Genomic DNA, 13779 nt, shown 5'->3' with positions numbered 1-13779 from the left:
GCAGGGTGCTTTTGAGCCTTAGGGCGCTCAATGGAAATCAATGGGAATGTTCCGGTTTGGAAAGAGGCTGCAGGCTCGGGGACGAGGAGGTTTCAGGTGCCACCACCACTTCGAGAGGTAAGTTGGGTAGTTGTAGGTTAGGTGGGTACCCCAGGATTGGGCACAGGGGGTCGCAGGGCGCCGGGTGCAGGGGTGCCTTTTGACGTCGGGAATCTTACCCTCTGGTTGATCGCGGCTGGGGTGGCACTTGGTTCTGAGGCTGCAGGCTTCTTCCGGGATGTCGAGGGGGGTCCTTGGGTGCCGGACTCTGGGTCACAGTCGCCGTGGGGTCGTCCTCTGGGTCTTTGTCCACTCCGGCACTGGCCAGGCTTGGCTGGTGCAGAGTGTGTTGGGTCCGCGGTCCCGGGCTGGTGCCAGGGATAGCAAGTAGGTTTCTTGAGTAGAGCCTCTACTCGTGGGAGTCCCAGGGGCTTAGAGCTAAAAGGTAGCCAGGTCCTCCGGGGTTGGTGAGGTTGCTGGCCACGTGGGAGGCCGCGCTGGTGCAGGTTCGAGAGTCGACAGGCCGGTAGGGCTGGGGCCAAAGCAGTTGGTGTCTTCTTCTCTTTTTAGCAGCTGCAGGGCAGGTCTTTGTTCTTCTTGCTCTTCTTGTCGTTTTTCTATCTGGAATCCGAGGAAGGAAGGTTCAGGGGGCCCCTAAATACTAGATTTAGGGGCGTTACAGGTAGGTGAAGGCCAGGGACCAATGGGTCCTTGTCCTGGGGTGGGTACACCCCCTATCCTGCCTCTCTCCTGTGGGAGGGGGGCAGTAGCCTAATCCTGATAGGGTAGGGCCTCCCATCTTCAAGATGGCGAGAGCCCGGAGATGTGCTTCACCTCGCCTCCCCCACCTGAGGGGTGGGGTGGGCAGGCTGGCACATCCCCTGTCCTTGTATGGGGTTTCCGGCCAAGCTTCCCGCCAGAGTGGGGGGTTGCAGTGGCCTGGGGAAACTCCAACTGGCGGCATGCCTTTGAAGCTTCCCTTTGCTCATCCTGGGGGAGGAGATTTCTCACCTCACCCAGGATGTGCATTGTTGCAGGCCCGGGAGAGCAGGGGCTCTCCCACCCAGGGGTCCAGCAACGTGTCTGCTGTGTGGCAGCCTGGGCAGCCTCAGAGCAGACGTGGATTGCAAGTTAGCTGTAAGGGGGCATCTTCTAAGATGCCCTCTGGGGTGCTTAGTACATTAAATCCTACACTGGCATCAGTGTGGGTTCAATGTGCTGAGAAGTTTGATACCAAACTTCCCAGGCTTCAGTGTTGCCAATATGGTGCTGTGGAGCTCGTGTTTGACAAGCTCTCAGCACCATGTATTCTTAAATGACAGCACTGCACTTACAGTGCCCAGGAATGGACCCGGGTACTGTAGGGGCACAGGGCTCCTGCTCCTGTGCCCACACCATAGGCGTAATGCACCCAGCTAGAGGGGTGGCTGACATATGCCTTGGCAGTGTAGGTGATGGGCATGGTACACAGTGATGTGTGCCATGTCGACTCTTTGTTTTGTCCTGCACCCAGACACTCAGCCTGCAAGGGCAGTGTGTGTGTGTAAGGGTACAGGGCCTCTGAGGGTGGCACAATGAGTGCTGCAGCCCTTAGAGGCCTTCCCTGGTCACAAGGCCCTGGGTACCTAGGGTACCATTTACTAGGGGCTGACATGTGGCTAGGGTTTGCCAATTTGGAGTTTGTGTGGTTTAAGGAAGGAACATAGGCCCTGGGCACCTGATTGGCAGGAACCCAGGGTACACTCAATCGAAGTACATTCAGCAATTTAGCAAAAAGTGGGGGCATACCATGCAAGAAAGATGGCACTTTCTCACACTCGCCAAATCCCTTCATCTGAACCTACCACTTCACCCGTCGTTCCTAGCCCGAGTTGTAGTGGCCCAGCTGTGCCATTGAGGTTCCCCAGCCCTCCGAGGACCGAGTCCATTGCGGTTACACCCCTCTTGGACCTTCTGACGTTGCCTACAGCCTCTGCACGCAGGCCCCATCTACCGCGACTACTACGGTTAAAAGAATCCGTCACCCTAGGACCTCTCTGCACCCGATGCTCCTGGGCCGTGGAGAATAGGCCCAAAGGTTTCCCTAAGTCCCAGCATCGTGAAGCCTGAGCCTCCCTGTTGTTTCCGCCCGGCTGGTCTGGTGAAACCTGCAGCCTCTTTTTATCGCAGCAGTTCTCCGTAGAATAACATCAGGCACCCAACGCTGTTTTGCACCCCTGCACCTGGCTGCCCTAGTGCCACTGGTGGTGGTCTGCTGGTGATGCCTTGGACCTTGTCCACAATTGACCGTAACTCCTAGAGAATGGTTCCGTAAGTTGCTGTCCTATACCGGAATGCCGCATTGACTTTTCCTCCCATAGGATAACATTTCAGCTTTCAGAAATTGCTTTATGAACGTAAAATAATTCATATTTAAAAACGTACTTACCTCAGCGATTTTCTTTTGATGCCTAAACATATCTACATATACTTGCTGTCTTTATAAATTGGTGTGGATCACTTTCTAGAGTAGTGTCTCATTTATTGACCATTGTGTGTATTTTCAGATGTCTTGCACTCCTCTATGATGAGCCTGAGGGTGTTTGACCCCACTACCCCCTAGCAGAGCACCTTGGGATTGCTATAGCAACCCCCCTGTCCACTCATAAGGGATCCCCTGGAATCTTTAAACAATATATCTGTTTTTGATATATCATATAAAGAGCCATCTTCTTTCACTCTGTTAGAACCTGTGCTTTAAATGGAAATATAGAAGTGTTGGTAATTTCCCATTAAATGTATTATAGCAGTGCTAAGACTTGCAGTTACTCCTCCTTTAATATGAAAGAACCGTTATTCAGTACCGGCCAATACCTGCTCATTTAAATCACTGGTTAGAACAATTTGTTTGGAAGTACAAAATTTCCTGCTGGTACCAGAGTAGGGATAAACCAAAGATATGGTAGTTTTTAGCAGTTGAGGTGCCACATTTTATGGTTCTTTCCTCGCACTCACATAGAATGATTTGAAAATTGTCACCTTAAGAAATAGCTAAAACCACAGCTCTTCCAATCTTACTGATGGCCCATAGGGAACTGTCTCATGGCCATTGTTGCTTTGTTAGTACACATATTGAAGTGGGCTGTCTGGCATTCTGCAACCTACAAATAAATTCATATTTTGTGACGCTCCTGAAATTTGGTTCCATCACCAAGCAGCAGTGTTGTATTGCAGTCTGCTAGATCTTCTAAAAAGGGCATGATTTTTGAATTGCAGAATCAATGATAGCATCCTGATGAGATTACTCACAGAATATTAAATCTCGTGCAAAAGCACCAAGTCATTATTTTGATTACATTCTTCTTTCAGGGAAACCTCCGTCCTGAAGAAGCGCTTCAAGCACTGACGATATATGAAGGAAAATTCAGCAGGCTGAAAGATGATCGTGAAAAATGTGCAAAGGCCAAGGAAGCACTGGAACTGACTGATACGGGACTGCTGAGTGGCAGCGAAGAACGGGTGCAGGTATGTACAGTACTACCTGTTTATGTTTATTGTACAGTACTGTTGCTCGGCACATGGCATTTAATGCTATATTTGTGTTTTCTTCCTCTTTACATTGAGGAACGAGGCATCCTAGTTTATACAAGCATTACTAATCTATTTTGTCCTTTGCAATTGTGAGGAGCTAGTGTTAATTTTCTGAATATATTTGTAGATGACAACTTAAATGTTAAAGCTGCATTAAGTTTCCCTGACCTAAAGATCAAATGATGCAGATCTTTAAACAGTTGTGCACAGTTTCATTCTGTTAGGGTGTAATGCCAATTCTGAATTTCAGAAAAGTATGGTTAATTTGCTAGTACTCAGACCTAAATATTTGATCATTGTATTAAAGGCAGTTGATGATTGATCCAAGAGTTGGCTACTGTGATCTGCTCAAAGTGTTGTACAGAGCATTTGTTGGATTTTACAAGAATGTCAGTTTGCGGAAATCAGAGTAACTAAGGGATCAGCGAGAAATTACATTTAGTGAGAAAAGAAAGCGGTTTGGCAAGGAAAGGAGGCTATTTTAAGCTAATGTCGAAAGGAATGGAGCTTGTGTGATATTTGCTGAGATTTGTAATAACTAGTACAATTAGTTTAGTCAATGTTTTTTAGTTTCTCCTAGCAGACAATTTTTAAGAAAGCTACGCAGTGCAATGACTATGTATGTATGATTTGTATTCCTCTCATTTGTCAGTAAGTTTGCAAGGATTCATTTAAACTACTTTATGTTCAACTCTACATAGGTAGCATTGGAAGAGTTGCAGGACCTTAAAGGAGTTTGGTCCGAACTATCTAAAGTCTGGGAACAAATTGATCAAATGAAGGAGCAGCCATGGGTTTCTGTGCAGCCTCGTAAGGTATGTGATAATTTGTGCTCTTTTTACTTGTGGTTGAAATGCTGTCAGCGTGTTGCTATTTTTTTTTTTTTTTTAGACTTGAATAGATTTTATACCTGCTAAATATTTAGGTCCCTCGTCTCACAGACTTTCAATGTGCAGTGTTGTAAAGTGACACGGTGACGCTGCAAACAAATCACTGCTACCTTATCCCCTGACTTCCCTTTTCTGCTACAATTAAGAGTGTTTAGACTGGTTAATGCTCATCATTATAGAAACTGGACATTAACATTTACAGTTTTGCTAATCAGAAACCTACATTTGAGGAGACTGTTTAGCAGAGCAAACTTTACTTTGCAAACATATCAAATAAGCCTCTGAAACCCAAGTGGGTGTGACAACTGCAACTCTCGTTACCCAACGTATTTTCAGATGGCTAAAATATGGAGGAAGTTCTTCTCAGTCTGTGGCCTCCTACTGTGCAATGCACTGACTCCATTAAATTATCTCTCTTCAGAAACGGCCTGAAAACTGAATTGTTGCACACCACCTTTATCCAATGTATCCTGTATTGGGGTATCTTTCATAGATTCACATGCCTGAATCATTCCCCGAAGTCGTAGTGGGAGTCCCACCGTACAAATGACATATCAGCAAATAATAAAAAACACATAGGTCCATAGATGCAAACATGCATTATATAGCCTATTAGTCTCTTTTTGTAAAAAGGACCAAACTGAAAAACATAACCAATCAGCACCCTCCAGAAACTTCCCAAGAGAGGCTGAGTTCCTCGGATTTTCACTACACTTCGTTGTGTAAGGGAGTCTCCCTGAGCCTGGCTCAGTTCTTCGGTGATACAGATAAATGTATATCTTATACGATCTGCCGCACTTTTCCTACTAAAACCTTGAGGGATAGAGAAGGACGGCTTTGATTGTGGTTAAAGAAGAACAATGATGCCTCTTCAGATGCAGAAAGTGATACTTCCTCTAAGTCTCATAAGAGGCAGCGTTCGCCTGAGGGACAGCCTGAGGAGAAAAGGAAACAACCTAAAATCTCTCACATGGCAAAAGAATCCTTTACTCAGGAGTAAAAACAGTCTCCTCAGGGATTTCATCCCCTCAATCTGCAGGTGCTTCTAAAACCAAATCTGCTAAGAAAACCTCCTCAAGTTCAATGGTCTTATCTGCTACTTCCACAACTTCAACTGTCATCTTCCAGACCGTCAACGACGATGACTTCTTCAACGGCAAGTCTTAAAGGGTCTATTGCATCAATATTGCCTTTATCGTCTGACACCTCCGTCGTCGAGGGCATCCAAATCAAAAGCCTCGACGTAGACCGCACCGTTGACTAGCAAGTATTCGTCGTCGAGAAAACCATCGCCGATGACCTCGCCGTCGACGAGACCACTTCGTCGACGGCACCGGTGTCCACGGCACCGATGACGACACTACCGTCGACGATGACATCATTTACGGCAATAATACCACCGCCGACGACGAAGATTTCACCCGCTGTTATGTATGCCAGTTTTTCAACGCCAGTTTTGCAGAGGGCGCGTATCTAGTTTAAAACCCCAAAATCTTCACCTCTACCGCCCAGCAATCTTCTGGATGTTGAAGATACGAACGACGAGGAGGGTCAGTTTGGAGCGGCTTATAGCCCCTCACAGTTGAATGTGAAATGTCAAGAGAATTACTATGCTGAGGAGGAGCACTACTACCAACAGTATGAAGCCCCTCCTGCTCATTACAGAAAATATAGATACATTGACCAGCTTGTGCAACAACCTGCGCAATTCCCACCAGCTTTACTATTGGACCTCCAGAGTATGCTGCAGGACTATAGGAAGAGGTTTCCTCCTCAAGAACAGGAAATTGTTATACCTCCACCACAGCCAGCAACTCCAGCACCGTTTCCTCCTCCTGTGATGCCAAGTCCCATTATCCCTCTACCTCCACAAGAGGACCCAGCTACCTCTGATGAAGAGCAGGAGCAGGGAGAGATTCCTGACCCTGCGACACCCGCGGATGAATGGGATGATTACGTAGCGCCAACACCTTCACCGCCACCTCATCGCCCTTCGGATTCACCTCCTGAAGATATAGGAGGTTTCCATAATATTCTGGATAGCGCTGCTGTTAGGTTCCACCTACCAAGTGTTGTACATCAGGAAGACTGCTTTCTTTATGACTTTAAGGAGCAATCCAGAAAAAGTTTGAGGTCAATACCTATCATCGATTACATTTGGCAGGAAGGGGGGGAAGTGATAAACACCAGCCTCTGTAATCCCTGTACTGCTGAGACTGGATAAAAAATATAGAGCCCCTGAGTACTCTCCCGCTTGTCTCAGGCTCAGAGGCGCTCTAAGAATCCTTCCGCTCCTGTTACCACCCCACCTGATAAGGATGGTAGATGTCTTGACACCATCGGAAATAAATTTTCGTCGATGTCAGCGATTTCTGTAAGGGCGGCAAACGTTTTGGCAATCCTGAGCAGATACGATAGTCAGCTATGGTCTGATGTAGGGGAAATGAAATCCTTTCTCCCGGAAGAAAATAAGGATGAGTTTACTAAGCTCATCACTGAAGGAGAAAGAGCAGCGTCTGAGCTGATTTATATTGCTATGGACATTGCCACTACCAGTTTTAGGCAGTTAGCGAGTGCTGCCGTCGTACGGCGTCAAGGGTGGCTGAGAGCGACAAGTTTCCATACGGGAGTGCAATCCAAAATTTTGGATATGGCTTACGACGGTGATAGCCTCTTTGACAGTCACATTGATGAAGCTTTGAATACGATCAAAAAAGATACTGACACAGCTAGAGCTCTGGGTACCCTTCAGTACCGCAAGGTTCCCTTTCGGGGAGCTCGGGCCGGGGTTTCTCAAACTACAGAAGTAATTACCAGCGTTTCCTGACCTATCAGTCTTACCAGCCACGGCAAGGATATCGGCAATATAACCGTCAACCAACTACGGCTGGTTTCTCTCGACAAGGATTAAGACGAAAGTCAACATCCCAAGGCCATGACTCCGGCCACAAACAATGAGTTCAATCTGGTACCAGCGAGTGCACCTCTTACCTTAAAAGGTGCAAAACTCTCCATGGATTTACACCAGTGACGCAAATTAACCTCAGACAAGTGAGTCCTAGATCTCGTATCTCACGGCCACACCTTGGAGTTTGTTCAGATACCACCCAATACCCCCCCAGGGGATCGCACCCCCCTCGTCTACATATGCTCAAGAGGGAAGCGAAGATCATGCTTCAAAAGAGAGCAATAGAGAAAGTCCCTTTTTCGCAGAGGAGGAAAGGTTTCTACTCCTGTTTTTTCCTTATTCGCAAGAAATCAGGAGAGTGCAGGCCTATCCTAGACCTCAGAAAGTTAAACAAATTCTTGAAGACTCAATCATTCAGGATGGTCACTGAGGCAGACATCTTGCGTCTCCTCAACAGTTGTGACTTCATGACGTCATTGGACCTCGAAGAAGCTTATTTTCATATCCTTATTCACCCGAAACACAAAGTTCCTAAGGTTCACAGTGGCTGGTACCCACTATCAATTTCGAGTCCTTCCTTTTGGTCTCAAATCGGCTTCACAAACCTTCACGAAATTCATGGCCCCAGTAGCAGCTGCATTCAGGAACAGCGGTAATCGGGTATTTCCTTACCTAAACGATTGGCTTCTGAAAGTGCAGTCATCTCATCTAGTGGAAGCAGCAATGGAAGATTGCATTTCCCTGTTTCAAAGATTAGGCCTATCATTAAACTACCAAAATCTTCACTCATTCCAAGCCAGAGAATGTGTTTTCTGGGAGCAATTTTGGACACCATTCAGAACATGGCTTCCTTTCCCAGGTAAGACGGCAACGATTACACACGCTGGCACTAAAATGGTACAGAAAAAAGTGTGTTTCTGTAAGGGTGTTCAAATCTCTGCTAGGAATGCTTTAATCGTCAATAGACCTAGTGCTAAAGACTCGACTACACATGAGAATTCAGGATAAGTTGCAGTGCCAGTGGATACAGACCAAGGGCTCTTGCGATGACATAATAAAGATCACTCCTCTAATGAAAGAAGCTTTCCTCTAGTGAGCACAGCGATCAAATCTATCCATAGGACTCTTTTCTTCCATTTATTCCAGACTACGTTGTCACAACAGATGCGTCTATGGAAGGTTGGGGAGGACACTTACAGGACATGCAAGTTCAAGGCAAATGGTCCTCAGCCCAACGCGAAATGCATATAAACAGACTGGAGTTGAAGGTCATCTCTCTCTCTCTCACTTCAAGCTTTCCTCCCACGGATTCAGGGATCCTCGGTTCTAGTCCGCACGGACAACACCACAAGCATGTTTTTTATAAACGAGCAGGGAGGAACCAAGTCCCTATCTCTGTCACAAGATGCCCAACAACTTTGGGACTGGTTAACGATCCACAAAATCTCTTTAACAGCGGAACATGTCCCAGGTTTAAAGAATACCCTGAGCAGGGCAAACGAAGGTTGTCACGAGTGAGAGCTGGAACAATCTCAGCTGGACAGGATATTTGCGACATGGGGGAAACCAGAGCTGGATCTCTTTGCGACTCAAAGCAACTCCAAATGCCGGTTCTTTGCAAGCAGATTCCCTCTTCCAGGATCTCGAAGGAATGCGCTTTTGATGCGCTGGTCAGGGATCTATGCGTACGCTCCCCGAGCACCCCACCCCCATACCCTTGATTCTCAGGGTCCTCACGAAGATCAAGTGGGAACGTTGTCGCATTCTGCTCATAGCCCCCAGATGGCCCTGGCAACATTGGTACTCCGAACTCCTCCTATTGGCAGAAGCGATGCCCATTCGCCTTCTCCCAATGCCAACACTGTTGTCCAGGAACAATGGTCAAGTGTGTCACCAGGAACCGGCCACACTGCAATTACATGCTTGGCTCCTGAATTCTTTGAATTTAAGAACATAAACATTGACCAGGACTGCAAAGAGATTATAGCCAAGTCAAGAGCTGACCGCACCACATACAAACCTAAGTGTTTTTGTATATGGTGCAGAAGCAAAGCCTTAGATCCTTTCCACTCAGCGGCTGAAGAAATCCTACCTTATTTACTCTTTTTAGCGCGATCTGGACTCGCACACTCTTCAGTTAGAATTCACCTGGCTGCTATATCGAGATACAGACAATTACCTAACTGCTCCTCGTTATGGTCATCAAGAATTGTGAAAGAGTTCATGAAAGGCCTGTTTAGGGCTTTTCCACCTATCGAGGCTCCACCTTCGGAGTGGCAATTAAATGTAGTATTGTCTCCGTTGTGGCCAGGGTTTGCCAATTGGGGTTTGGTTTGTTTTAGGGAAGGAACATAGGCCCTGGGCACCTGATTGGCAGGAGTCCAGGGCACACTCAGTCAAAGTACATTCAGCTATTCAGCAAAAAGTGGGGGCATACCATGCAAGAAAGATGGCACTTTCTCACAAACCGCCCTACAGCAACCTTTTGCTCGCCAAAATATTGCTGACCACTTGGGCAGCTTTCTTACCCAAAATCTTGACTTCCCTCCCACTTTGGGCAGTCAATCAGTCTCCCAACGTTCTTTGCTCTCTCTCGCCTCTCAAGAGGAGAGACCTAATTGTTTGGACCCCTAATGACTCTTTAGCTTTTAGGTAGATTTTAACAAATGTCTTTAAGAGGACGATCAGTTTTTTTGTGGGGTTCTCTGGTGGAAAGAAAGGAAGGCTGTACAGCAAAGGACCATGTTGAGGTGCATAGTCTTCTGCTTTAAGATCTGCTACACTCTGCCTTGAAGAAGCGCCCAGAACGTTTGAGCATGTTCCATCAGGTCTAAGGCTCGTAAGAGCGCCTGTCCTTTATATGTACTAGACTGCGATGTAAGCACCTGTGCACACATTCTCGAAGCGCTGTTACCTTGACAGCCACATCTGAAGGATGGGCACTTTGTCAGCCTGGTTCTGCAAGAGTTTTTGATCCGAGTCCACTCCACAGAACCTCCTCCTTTGGGAGGTACTGCTCTGGAATCTATTCTATGGTGAGAAATCTGTGGTTAAAGTATCCATTCGAAGAACAAGTTACTTTCCTTCTGTAAAGCTCTTTCTCGTCGTTGCTCTGTCTAATCTTACGTTCCTCACCGTCCTCCCATCTCCCCGTTCTGTGGAGTGATCTCTCTTTAACATATAACAACGGACCCAAGTTAGGAATAAGCACACTGATGCCAACAATTGTTCACCCTCAGCGTCTGATGCAGCGGAAAGGGGAAAATTTGAAATTGAAGTCTGTGCTTATATGGGGCTCTGCTTCATCACTTCCTGTTTGGTGTAGTGTGGCCTCTTGTTATAATTTTTAAAGGTTCCAAGTTGGTATTCGGTAAACTGTGACCTACGATTGCTCACACTCCACATCTGAAGGCATGCAAAGGGAAAACATCCAAATCTGATGTCTGCGAGTAGGTGTGCTGCTCATATGCAGCTTCACTCTGATCACTTTTGGGACCATATGGAGCCAACCTGGAGCAACATGGTGTCACCTAGCAGTGCAAGAGCGCACAACTATGAAAAATCTCCAGAACTAGTCCGGCGCCTGGGGAATATTCTAAGGTGGGGAGTCTGTAGGTACAGTATCCATCAGAAAGAGCATTACCGAATGTAATTCACCTTTTTCTTCCCCCAAAAAAAGTACGCTGTGTGAAATCTATGGAAAGCATTCCATTGTACTTGTAGAGAAAGTGCAAGAATGGGGCATACAGTTGGTTTATGAAAACTCAGACTTCTACAGGACATTTAAGAACAGCTGTATCTGAACTCCAAGCAGCAGCATAGGTTGAAGCTGTGGGATGCAGGAGTTAATGAAAATTCCAACAGTAGGAAGCAAAAGAAGTCTCTTGTTCACATTGATTCTTTACTAGAAGTAGCATGATGCACTCTGGGAGTTGTGCCATTGTGTGACAAGACGCGTATGTCGTGTTCAGTGTTTTTTAGAGAATACTTAGTTGCATGAGAGGCTACTGTATCAATTTGATTTCGCAAGATAATGCAATTTGTGACCTGGTTGTTGGCGTTACTTTTCACCTTGCTGCACTTTAATGTGTAGAAGAAATATTTACTTTATATAAACAAAATACTGCATGAAGAAAGCTGGTATTCCAAAGGATACCACAATTTGTATAATTTATAACTATAAATATGCTTTATATTTTTCTGCAGTTGAGGCAAAGTTTGGATGGCCTGTTGAATCAGCTGAAAAATTTCCCAGCTCGTTTAAGACAGTATGCTTCATATGAATTTGTGCAGAGACTTCTAAAAGGTTACATGAAGGTATTTTAAAAGTTTCTTACATTACTTAATTTGTTGTTAAAAGTACAGTTACTGTGTGGTTATGTGCATGATTCCTTTGTTCGTTTTTCAAAGGTAAATATGCTTGTGATTGAACTGAAATCGGAGGCTCTCAAAGACCGCCACTGGAAACAGCTGATGAAGAGACTTCACGTGAATTGGGTGGTGTCTGAGTTAACCCTTGGACAGATCTGGGATGTGGACTTGCAAAGGAATGAGGCAATTGTCAAAGATGTCCTCCTTGTTGCTCAAGGAGAAATGGCATTGGAGGAATTTTTGAAACAGGTTTGTACATTTGTTGAAACATTTATTTTGCCTTTTAGTTGATAGTTCTGATCGATGCCCGATTGCTGCAGCCATTGGAAATTAATCTTCTAATAGAACAGATAATTCAATCTTTTGAGTCTAAACACAATTCAGGCACCTATCCAATCCTGCCAGCTTCTTCGCGCTTCATTGCATTTATCTAGTAAAGATGGCAACTTTTGTTTGAATGTAACATTGTTAGTCTGCAATTTTCAGGAAAGCTCTTAGAAAGGCTGCTGGAATGTGCAGTGTGCTCTCGATCCTGGCAGGTAAACAAGAGTCACTCAGGAAATTGTGGTGGCCATGGAAGTCTTGTGTTATTACTGGCTGATATATGGTTACTGGCAATAGGAGATCCGCCTTCAAGAAGCTTTAATAATTTTGAGCTTCCAGAGCTTGAAGCAGCATCTTCTGCACAAATCCAAAGAGCACTAGGAAAAAAGATGTGTCACATGCTCTTGGAGTCAGTGACACCACAAGGTTGTCATGCTTGCAGGGTTGCATTAATTTCCAGATAATTCAATAAAACCAATAAGTCATTGAGGCTGTTCCTTGTCCCACGCTCCTGCCTTTGAGTGACCTATTCCCACTTATCCTCTAGCTTGCCTAGTACTGCATAGTCACAGCTCTATACTCAAGTGGCACACAGGTGTGATGTGAGTGCAAACACTAGAGATATTAAAACATGTAAATTGATCCAAGTATCATGTCCCCTTTGCAAGGTTCACATTCTTTCACTGTCCAGTTTCACGTACTCTGTTCCAGATGCAGTGCACATTTTTGTAGTCTGGAACGCCTATGCCTGTGTTGTCCCTAAAGTTGCTTGTATATTGAAATTGCCTTGCAAACGTAGAAAAGCAGGAGTGGGTGGTGGTAAAGAAGTGGAGGAGGAAGAGTGTATGACAATTTCGAAATATAGGTTTAGTAAGGATTTAGGTTTAGCCTCATTTTTGAAGTGTGCTTAAATGAGGCCCAATACGGCTTTCATCCCCAGTGGCTGACCTTCATTAGGAATTCATTTTACCTCCTTGTACTGGCAGAAATGCTCTGAATTCGAGAAATGTTGACTCTTCCTACGTGCATAAGTTTTAGTAATTGGCATTATGAAATGTATTCTCCTACTGTTTTTTCTCTTTTAGATCCGGGAAGTGTGGAACACCTACGAGCTTGATTTAGTCAACTATCAGAACAAATGTCGTTTGATTCGGGGTTGGGATGATCTGTTCAACAAAGTCAAAGAACACATAAACAGTGTTTCTGCAATGAAGCTGTCTCCATATTACAAGGTATAATTTCTCCTATGAAAATGTTTGGTTTTTGGTTTTTGGTTTTAGTTTTTTTATCCTTTAAGATGTTTTCCTCCTTTTTCATTATCATTTTTCCAATTTGCTGTACTTCTAATATTCTTATATTGCTGGATTAGATTTCTGATGGAGATATCAATTATCAAATTACCATGTGCAGGTAATAGATGCAGGTTTCTAAGTTTGTAACTTTTTCTTTTGTAGGTGTTTGAGGAGGATGCTCTCAGTTGGGAAGACAAACTAAACCGCATTATGGCACTGTTTGATGTATGGATCGATGTTCAGAGACGCTGGGTGTACCTGGAGGGAATCTTTACTGGAAGTGCTGATATCAAGCATCTTCTACCAGTTGAAACACAGAGATTCCAAAGGTACTGTGTGTGCGTGCGTGCGTGTGCGTGCGTGTGCGTATGTGTGCGTATGTGTG

At 45.3% G+C, this 13779-nt stretch overlaps 1 protein-coding gene across 1 annotated transcript in view; it reads left to right on the top strand.

The window, feature by feature from the left end:
• DYNC1H1 (dynein cytoplasmic 1 heavy chain 1) overlaps nt 1–13779 on the top strand; it is a 1397843-nt gene that overhangs the window by 208868 nt on the left and 1175196 nt on the right. Inside the window, exons 17-22 of the mRNA XM_085626346.1 lie at nt 3388–3543; nt 4311–4424; nt 11614–11724; nt 11818–12027; nt 13188–13334; nt 13557–13723. Coding sequence (XP_085482472.1) covers nt 3388–3543; nt 4311–4424; nt 11614–11724; nt 11818–12027; nt 13188–13334; nt 13557–13723 — 905 coding nt within the window. The remainder of the gene's footprint in view (nt 1–3387; nt 3544–4310; nt 4425–11613; nt 11725–11817; nt 12028–13187; nt 13335–13556; nt 13724–13779) is intronic.

The sequence above is a fragment of the Triturus cristatus genome, chromosome 9, assembly GCF_964204655.1.
Source record: "Triturus cristatus chromosome 9, aTriCri1.1, whole genome shotgun sequence".
Lineage (NCBI taxonomy): Eukaryota > Metazoa > Chordata > Amphibia > Caudata > Salamandridae > Triturus > Triturus cristatus.
This window is presented reverse-complemented; position numbering and strand designations above follow the sequence as displayed.